The 10,036-nt window shown below is 39.3% G+C and overlaps 2 protein-coding genes across 2 annotated transcripts; both read left to right on the forward strand.

The window, feature by feature from the left end:
• The first annotated feature begins 2,038 nt into the window (after positions 1–2,038).
• LOC122091516 (aquaporin TIP1-3-like) lies at positions 2,039–2,724 on the forward strand. The gene is made up of 2 exons (XM_042661510.1): positions 2,039–2,235; positions 2,316–2,724. The coding sequence occupies exons 1-2, from the start codon at positions 2,103–2,105 to the stop codon at positions 2,471–2,473; spliced, it is 291 nt and encodes a 96-aa protein (XP_042517444.1). The 5' UTR covers positions 2,039–2,102; the 3' UTR covers positions 2,474–2,724.
• A 1,617-nt stretch (positions 2,725–4,341) lies between these two features.
• LOC122091515 (diaminopimelate epimerase, chloroplastic-like) lies at positions 4,342–10,036 on the forward strand. Its single transcript, XM_042661509.1, has 5 exons — positions 4,342–4,805; positions 4,929–5,096; positions 6,837–6,907; positions 8,560–8,617; positions 9,707–10,036. Exons 1-5 carry the CDS (start codon positions 4,536–4,538, stop codon positions 10,019–10,021), a joined length of 882 nt encoding a protein of 293 aa, XP_042517443.1. The 5' UTR covers positions 4,342–4,535; the 3' UTR covers positions 10,022–10,036.

Here is a 10,036-nt window from a genome sequence, read left to right on the forward strand (position 1 = left end):
ATGCCTAACAGGACTCTCCACAAACGTCTCCCTTCCTCCCTCCATCAGCAACTTATAAATGTCAAGGTAAGCCTCCCTTGATGGGGATCGATCACTTCTTTTGACTGAAAGCTCTCTTGAGCAAACTGTTGTGAAAAAATATGACTTAGGCATCGGAGAGTACCTTGTCGGGTCAGCCCGGCTCTCCCCTGTCTTCTCTTCTGTGTAAATCAACTGGAGCATCAGGAGCTGGGAAGAAGATCGACTACTTAATTTTTACCGCATCAGTAACTATAGTGTTATAGTCTCACATCGGGTTATTCTGATCCATTGGATCTTCGCATATATAATTGAGGAGATCTCTCCCACTATTGCTTTAAGGTTTTGGATTTGTCAAGCGACTACATCTGACATATCTAAGTCAACTAATAAGATATTTTTTTCACAAGCTTTAACGATGTCCATCAATAAATGATGGGCAAAACCACTTTTAACTGGCTGACCAACAAGGCCCATAATACCATGGATCTGGACATAAAGTTGGCTGGAAACAAAGAGCAAGCAATTATGGGCTGGATTCAGATTGCAAATAGGTGTCGCGGCACTTGGACCGGTTGGGCTTTTTGCGGGCAAGGACTTACTCAGGTTGGAGTTTGTGCATGGAATGAGAGCCATCCCACAACTGAGCCTATTGGGCTACTTGTTTTTGTACTTTTTTTTTCACTCAATTAATGGTACCCAAAAAAAAAAAAAATCGATAATAAATTCCATATTCAAGTGACATATATGCCATATGATCAACAAAATAAGGAGGGATGCACTTCTACTGCAGTAGCCGCAGCCAACGGAGATCTAGTGTAAGTCCAGGGAGTGATCGAAAGAAAGCTGCATGATCGTATGGCCCTGCACTCATACATAGAGATGTGTGAAATTATTGTCTCACCCTCTATAGAATAAAAGATTGCATTCATATCAATACCCCTACATGTACTCTCATTGCCCCTCCTTGATTGGTGCAGGGGCCATGCGACTAGGCAGTGATCTCTTACCCTATATAATTGTACATATTTGTATGGGAAAATGTTATCTATTTGGGAGCGTGGCCTACGCTGGTGCTTCCTTTATCTATCTCTCTCCTCCTTCAATAAAAGAGCATAGATGATATTTTATAAGAGCGGAGGAAAGAGATAAACACGTGGGAGCACTTGCATGGACCTCGCTCCCATAACCACACTCCCAGACAAAAACATTCCGCTATTTATATATATTGGCCAGAACGGGCCACAAGCTCAAACTGAGACCTCAGCCTAAGTCCAATCCCACTCAACCCAGCCAGAGCCTAGATATCTCAGTTCTGGCCCAGCCTGCAGGCTGAAAAGCCCAACCCAGTCCCTGTTGGGCTGAGGGCGGGTTCAGACTGACCAGGCCAAACTTGCATCTTCAGTTGGGCCTGTAAGGGCTCATTCGTTCCTTTAAAAACCAATCAAAAAATTAGTCCATTTAATTATTTTTCATTTACACTTGCTAAAATGTAACAATTAATCACCATCATATAATACACCATGTGATGAAAAAACAAAGGGTGGTATTTTGGTCCCACTGATTGTGGGAAGCTTTTAGCCGGCAAATAAAATCCAAAACATGCCTATATTGCTGTAATCTTAAAGCCCATGAGTCGGCCCTTTCCCGGCCCACAACTGAGCATGAGCTTAAAAGTGACTGGAGAAATAAACACCCACGTCATCGGTCGTCAATCAGACATTCAACAATTTACACCCAGATGTGGAATCCTGGGCCCCACGTCACCTGATTGGCGATCCCACCCTACACGTGTCAATAGAATAACGAATCGGAGGCCCCGTCCATCAGTTATCCAGGGAAACTCCAGAGTCCAGAGTCCAGAGTCCAGAGTCCAGACAAAGACAAGTGGGGGTCCCGTAAATTAAGAAAGAAAAGTCATCTTAAAATTTCTGCTGCTGAACCGGTTGGACCGGTTCTATGGCCGTCTTCTGGCTGTATATATAAACCAGAGTCTAGTGACACAGTTTCAGATAAGCAGAGGCAGAGCGACCACGAGAGAAAGAAATTTCTGAGTTCTAATTAACATTTTGATCTATTGAAAAATGCCGATCACCAGAATTGCAGTTGGTTCACCCGGTGAGGCCAGCCAACCCGATGCTCTCAAAGCCGCACTCGCCGAGTTCATCTCCATGGTCATCTTTGTCTTCGCCGGCGAGGGTTCCGGCATGGCTTACAGTAAGTTACTATACTTAATTAACTAAATCATTTCTCATTAATCATAACTGGGTAGTGAAATTCTTCTTTGTGTTTGGCAGATAAGCTCACTAGTAACGGATCCTCGACACCGGCTGGAGTCATTCAGGCGGCTCTGGCTCATGCCTTCGCTCTGTTTGTGGCGGTTTCCGTCGGTGCAAACATCTCAGGGGGACAAGTCAACCCAGCTGTAACCTTTGGAGCCTTCATTGGTGGATAAATAACAATGTTAAGGGGAATCCTGTACTGGATTGCTCAGTTGCTCGGATCCGTCGTTGCTTGCTTGCTTCTTAAATACGCTACCGGTGGATTGGTAATGATCCAAAAAACAATAAAGCCTAAAACTATTTAAGAAGCCTCAACGAAAGAATCCTTATTGTTGAGACTCGGGTAGAATATTGAACAAAGAGAGAGTGCCTAAGTTGTTATAAGTTTTCACGTTGGAATTGAGATCTTCACGAGAGATTTTTTCTTCCATCACGAGGCACCGAGTTATCTCACCCCTTAGCTTTGATACCATTAATTAATACTCGAGTAAAATTCATCTTTAAAAGCTAGTCGTAATATGCTAACTGATCTGATTTGGTTCTATGAAGGAAACATCGGCATTCTCGTTGTCAACTGATGTGAGTGCATGGAATGCTGTGGTGTTCGAGATCGCGATGATATGTGATAGGAATTACGGTCCAATTCCATCAGTCATATGGGGTTTAACTATGGATTGAGAGAGTCGAGATTTGGAGCAATGATATCAAATCGGTGTATATTTGATCCCAATCCTCATACGGAACAATACCTTCATCCAAACATGTTACGTGTCAAAACTTGTGTGATCTTCTCCAATTAAATGGAGGTTTAATTAGTGATCCAAAGGTTGGGAGGTCTTGGGATACGTATCTACATATTGAGTTATGTGACATTTTCAGCTCTTTGATTAGTATTTAGGTGCCCAATTAATTGGAGACGAACCAAATCCACTTTCTACCATGTATAGGATGAAGACTGGTAAATATGGAGACATAAAAGACAAATGTTGGCACCACGTGCAAGTGAACATATGTGCAAATGATTGAACCAAGACTCATCTTTGACCTGTTTGTTTGGGTTGAGATCCCTTGCACAACCATTCACTTATACGTACACTTTGGGATGCCAACACTTGTATTATTAACTACCACTCATAGGGTAAAAGGGGATATTTATAAAAATAAAAACATACTATGTCTAGACTTTGGGAGTGTGACACCTAGCTCATACTCAACATGGGACAAAATGATCGCTCCGCTCTTATTGGCCTTTGCGCTGATGTAGACTAGGATCCTGGACAAAATACTGAGTAAAAATGGGTACGTGTTGGTAGAGGTGTCAATTTTTAGCCCACACCAGGAGGCCCGACCTAGCCCGGTACATTTATGGTCCGACCTGGACTGGTCTGATTCATAAATGGACCCGACATGTTTATTAAATGGGCGTTCATGATATAGGTAACTAGCCCATCAAGCGTCTAACTTGAATCGATTCGTTGTAGCTTGATCGAGCCCGACCCCCTTTGTTAGAACAACCATAATATCATATCATTTTCATTTTTTCTTAAAGATCTGCTCACCTTCTACTATGATGAATTTTTGTATAAAATTACAGTGATTTAATGTTCAAATAAATCAATTATGGGCCTTCAATCCATTTAAGAAAATAATTTACATGTAGATTCATTTAGAGCCCGTTTAGATTTAAATAGGTTCGTAACCCGGTTATAAGGCCCATTTAAGGTAACTCGCTTAAAGCCCCGACATCTACCAATTCGATTATTAATCATACCATGCCTTCACAATCTAGGCCCATTTATTTAAAGGGGTATTCATATTGCAAGGTTTCTAAGTGGTCAATCTCAGCTAAACCCGACCGATTGACACCCGTAGGTGTTGGCACTTGAGAGTTATAAAAGACAAGGATGGAGAATTTTGTATGGGGGTGGGGCAGTCATTTCCAACGGAGGACAGTGTCCGGGGCTCCGGGCATGTTCAGTTTTTAGTTAAAAAAAAAAAAATAAAAATTAGCGTTCTATGACTTGCACGTGCCAAATTTGGACTAGAAACCCTAGGACGGGTTTACAGCCTGGTCCCCCGCCGATCACTGCTACTACTTGGAAGTTCGTAGTGTCGGAAGTCCAGGAAGGAAGGCACTTGTTAGTAAAGCTGGTGAATACTGAATATAAAGCTGGAGAATACTGAATAAGTACCCTAGAAAAGCTATAACACATCAGCCACTACCGGCGGCGAACCATGGCCATGACGGCTTCCATTTCCGTACCTCCTCGTACCTCGTCGGTTCGCCTTTCGTTCTTGCCCGCCAAGGCTTTTCATGCTTCCTTTCGACTGAACTATTTCAATTCACCAACTATCATTCGGAACCCCATTCTTCGTATTTCGGCCTCTTCCATAAGCATCGAAGCTGCTCCCGAAAATTTCTCTAAACAGTCTTTTTTGGATCGCAGGGAAAGTGGGTTTCTCCATTTTGTCAAATACCATGGCCTTGGGAACGATTTCATCTTGGTAATACTTTTCTTTCTGATTTCAATTGCCTTGTTCTATAATCAACAACAATGTATCTCTGTTTTGCCATCCTCATCCTCCTCTTCTATATTGGTTTTTCTCTGACGAAGAGGGTTTCAATAGGTTGATAATCGAGATACTTTGGAGCCTAAGGTTACTCCTGAGCAAGCTGTGAAGCTCTGCGATCGTAACTTTGGCATTGGTGCCGACGGAGTCATATTCGCAATGCCTGGAATTGACGGGACTGACTACTCCATGAGGATTTTCAATTCCGATGGTAGCGAGCCTGAGGTAATATGCTTGTCTGCAATGTGTGACTTTGTTGAATTTGAATGGCAAGCTAGAAAAGAGGATATGGAAAAAAGTAATGTATAGCGAAGGTTAAAAAAAAAAAAAAAAAAAGACAGGGCCCTCAATGGGCTGCTAGATCCCAATTCAGAACTGAAGTCCGCGTAAAGATAATCTGAGTAAATTTCACTTGGTGTTGGGATGAGAGGTAAAGAAACTTTAACTTTTGTTTTTAAAGACCAAACTTAAAACAACTTTTGGCCTCCATGAAATTTGATCTTATATTACCCTTATTGCCAAATTCCTATATATTGTGATGTGCAGATCATACTTGTTATTAATGACCAAATGCTACATTTCACATGGAATCTCCAAAACTGCATAGCTACCAAGTTACCTTCCTGTCAAAAGACTTGCCTGAATGTAGATTCCTAGACTATTATTATGCCTATAAATATTCCAACTTATCAAATGATAATTTCAGAATCACCAAGGAAAGAAAAAGAAAATCCTTTACACCTCTTAACCTTCATCCCATTTTTATTCTCATATCGATACAATATATATGAAGGTTGGTGAAGTTGGATTGGATCAAAGTGATACTCTATTCTGGAGAGATATGACTCCTTTTTTCAACCAGCCAACACCTTTGGAAATGTTTTAGCAATAACTCATAGATCTCCAAGGATCTAGAATTTCTACCCATGGGCATCACTGAAATATCGCAAACTTGCAATGTGGCAAAGAAGAGGAAGTTGGAAGATGTCCAATTACGCCATTTTGATACCTGTGATACTACTGTCCAGACAACCTTCAATCTGGAGATTCTTGGTGACATTTTATCACCACGTTATCAAATTTACAAATTCCCTCAAGAGAAACTATTTATAATGGCCCCAAATCACCCCCCTCAAAAAAGAAAAAAAGAAAAAAAAAGAAAAAAAGAAAAGAAAAGAGAAAGATCTAATTAGCTGTCCCTAGCAATAATGAAGAGGAAAGGAAAGGGAGCATAACAGTAATCAATATTTTTAAAGCCAGACTGGACGTTGAACCATTCTGGCATGGCAGTCAAGAGTCTGCCGGTCTGTCCATATGGTATAACAATATTAGGTAAGTATTCTGTAATATTGAATATATGTGCAAAAAGTATCTCAATCATTAGCATGACCATTGACCAGTACTTATGGTATGGTGGTTAAGGCTTTGCTAAGTTGCACAGGGTGGCTTGAATTTGAATCAAACCTTTTACATGAGTCATAATAATTTCTAATTGTATTCTTCATGGGCCCGACTGGTGAGAATGTTCAGAGAAATCTGACTTTTCCTGCCAGATGTGTTGTTGAACAGTCAATGGTTCTGAGAAGACTTTCAGTACTGAGGTTTAGATGGATCATGTAGGCCTAGCGGTCGACAGTCCTAATGGGGACTGCATATTGCCTGGTCTGATAGTCCTTGAAAACACTGACATACATAATTTCGTTGAAAGCTCAAAAATAAACTTTAGGGAGCTTTTGCTGATGACAGAATAGTACATTATTAAGAATTTCTCTGCCTGTTGAAGATCATTTTATAGTGATTTTTCTGTGTTGAGTATACTGCTCTTTGTCAGTAGTTTTTGGTTGTTAGGATGCATTTATATGTATCTTTACTGAATTGAAAGGTTTAGCTCCAAATTCAAACTTGATCATTCATGTTGAATGTCCAATAATTCTTTGAATCTTTATGATTTCTTCATTAATCCAGATGTGTGGTAATGGAGTGCGATGCTTTGCCAGATTCATTGCTGAACTAGATAATATAAAAGGAAAACACAGGTATGTTTCTTACTTGCTTCTTATTCTTCTTTCCTATGTTTACAGTTTACAACTCTTCGTAAACTTCTATCACCCAAACCCTATGTGGTTTGGTACATTTAAGATATGGTCTCTATTTTTCTGAATTTATTATGTAGGATGGTCTTGTAAAACCAATCCTGTGCATACCCCAGCCAAAAGGAGAATTCTCTTGGTTATTGACCGCAACCAGGGACTCTTGGTTATCGACCGCAACCCAAGGTTCACAACAACTTAGTTATAATGATTTTGAGGTTGGGTGTTCAAGTACTGTTAATGGCTAAACCATGAAAAGAACAACAATGAGGGGGTTTATCCTGAATGTGACTATGTAGATGAGTAAACTTTACCGTTCATTGGAAACTTTTGTGAATTCAACCAATGATACCATTCATCGGAAACTTTTGTGAATTCAACTAATGATACTCATCTGTACAGGATTATTGGTTTTACAATGGAATTATTTGTTCAGAAAACAGCCTCTCCGTGAAGCGGGGGTAAGGCTGCACATGTTATGACCCTCCTCAGACCCTCCAGTGGCAGGTCCCGCATGCATTGGGTATGCCCTTTATAATGGAATTGTTTGTATGTTAATGTTACAAAGGTCCCTTTTTGTTAAAGCCAGACGGTTGGTCACAATGTAATATATATATATATATATATATATTTTTGGGTTAAAATTTGTTGGTTTGTGCTTTAGGAAAATACAGTGGGTGTTCATTTTAGTGTTTTATAGGGAAAAGTGTGCAAGAAAGAAAGTAAAAGGTTCTTACCTTGACATGTCCTTTTAAAACTAGTCGAGATCAATGATTAAAGCAAGAAGGCTTTAGGAAAATACAGTGGGTGTTCATTTTAGTGTTTTATAGGGATAAGTGTGCAAGAAAGAAAGTAAAAGGTTCTTACCTTGACATGTCCTTTTAAAACTAGTTGAGATCAATGATTAAAGCAAGAAGGCCTAAGTTAGTCAAAAGCAAAAAGCCACTAAAACAAAATTTTTAAAACTTAGGATTCTAATCTTGACAGAATGAACTCCTCCTCTCCCCCACCCGCCCACATGCCACCGCCCCCGCCCCGCCCCCCCCCCGCCCCCGCCCCCAATATCTGGTTGAAGCATGAGAATAAGTATATCCATTTATTTGGATAGATGACAAGAGTATATATTTGATATCTGTTTCCTGCTGTCATGACTAACTATAGATTCAAGTTATCATGTTTGATAAGTTTGAAAAATGATGTGGTAAATTTGGTTATCCTCTGAAGTGTTATTTATAGCTTTGATCAGACTGCAGTTCAGAGAAAATCTGAAGTTCACATCAATTTAGAACGGGGATTTATTATAATGGAATTCTTCATCTTCTTTTGTTTCTTCCTGCCTGCTTTCATTTGTGTATCAAATTGATGTTATCTTTTGAATATATTTTAAGTGATGTTTATTAGAAAAAAAAAGAAGAGAGAGATTATACCTGTGAGTATTGAATTTTCAGAAGTTTGTCCAAGTTTAATAATCATTTGCTCTTTGTCATATACGGATTTTGGTGCACTAAGACTTATTTTAACTAAGCTAAACAATAGGTTATTTCTCACAGCTTGACAGCCAAAACAGAATTAAATGTTGGTTGTTCTGTGTTTTACAGTTTTACTGTACACACTGGTGCTGGTCTAATTGTTCCTGAAATTCAAGATGGTGGTAAGGTATGTTTATTTTGATTTTCTATAGTGTCCCTCATAAGTTATGATGTGCTTTTAACTCTTTTTATTCAACATATCCCCTATCATTTAACCTGTTTGAAATATTTTATTCTAGTTATGATTGGTATTTTATGTCATAATATTAACCTGTCAATAATCAATCTTTCATGGATCATCTATTTTTTTTTTTGGGATAGATTTTATGGATCAAGTAAATCCATATTATGATTTATGTGGTTGACGTACATAAGTTTATCCATTGTTATGACGTATCTGGCAGGCTTCTGGTTTTATATTCAAATTTCCATAGTTGTCAAGGAGTTGCCTAGGTGTCTAGGATCCGTGGTCACCTACGCGCCTGGGCCGTCTTGTTGCTGTCACCTTGAGTTTGGACCCCCTCCAATGCCTTGGGTCACGTCGATGCTGTGACATCTATGATTCAAAACATTATGAGAGAAATATGTGCATGTCGATAATGATATTAGCAATTTGCGCAACATGCAGGACTACTGTAACATTTTTTACTTGCTAAATGTTCAAGGGTGACCTCTTTAAAATAAATAAATTGATAAACCACATTTAGTGATTAATCTATCTCATCTTGCCAACAGTTATCACAGTTCTGCATAAACAGGAGTTGAGCCATAGTTGCAGGGAAGCTTGGCATAGGTGGGGATGTTCTTGCTTCTCGCTTCCATATCTAATGTGATCAGTTTTTTTTTTTCCTGGTGGATCTATGCGATCTAGGAAGCTTAACATGTTCAAGTAGCAGAATGCCTCAAATAATCTTCCCTGTTTTCTTATTTATTTGATCATTCATTTATTCTTTTGTATCTCTGAAATTGTAGAGGTTCTTTCAAAGAGCCTTTTGGTCATCGTGCTGGACTATTTTCAGTTAGTGCCTGTAGTTCTTGTTGGCGATGTTCTTGGTACCGTGCTTGTTATGTATACAACTTATAGTGCCTGAAAGATATTCTGTCCCTATTATTGGATATGCAATTGTAGTCACATTATCATTTAGCAATGGTTTTATCAAGCCAGCGTTTAATTTGAGCCATAGACTTCTAAAAAATGTTATTAGTCAATATGCAGGTTAGAGTTGATATGGGTCAGCCAATACTTAATCCATCTGATGTGCCTACTAAATTACCAGCAAACAAGGATCAAGCAGTTATCGGATCAGAACTAGAAGCCAATGGATTAACCTGGAACGTGACTTGTGTTAGCATGGGAAACCCACATTGTGTAACTTTTGGAACAAAAGAAAGCCAGGTATTTCTTCTAGAGTACCAAGATGATATTGTGCTTATTGTTGAATTAAGCCGATTTTTTTTTATGTTGTTTTCTTTGAAAGTGCATCTTTTACATTATTTTCTTTTCTCTTCCTGTCTAGAAATAGTAGTCTGATTATATGGAAGCTGT

Source organism: Macadamia integrifolia, chromosome 10 (assembly GCF_013358625.1).
Source record: "Macadamia integrifolia cultivar HAES 741 chromosome 10, SCU_Mint_v3, whole genome shotgun sequence".
Lineage (NCBI taxonomy): Eukaryota > Viridiplantae > Streptophyta > Magnoliopsida > Proteales > Proteaceae > Macadamia > Macadamia integrifolia.

Excerpts from the sequence above, each read along its gene's own strand:
- LOC122091516 (XM_042661510.1), top strand. The coding sequence starts at position 2,103 with ATGCCGATCACCAGAATTGCAGTTGGTTCACCCGGTGAGGCCAGCCAA. Across the intron at positions 2,236-2,315 it reads GGGTTCCGGCATGGCTTACA|ATAAGCTCACTAGTAACGGA; the intron begins GTAAGTTACTAT and ends TGTGTTTGGCAG.
- LOC122091515 (XM_042661509.1), top strand. The coding sequence starts at position 4,536 with ATGGCCATGACGGCTTCCATTTCCGTACCTCCTCGTACCTCGTCGGTT. Across the intron at positions 6,908-8,559 it reads AATATAAAAGGAAAACACAG|TTTTACTGTACACACTGGTG; the intron begins GTATGTTTCTTA and ends TGTGTTTTACAG. Across the intron at positions 8,618-9,706 it reads AAATTCAAGATGGTGGTAAG|GTTAGAGTTGATATGGGTCA; the intron begins GTATGTTTATTT and ends GTCAATATGCAG.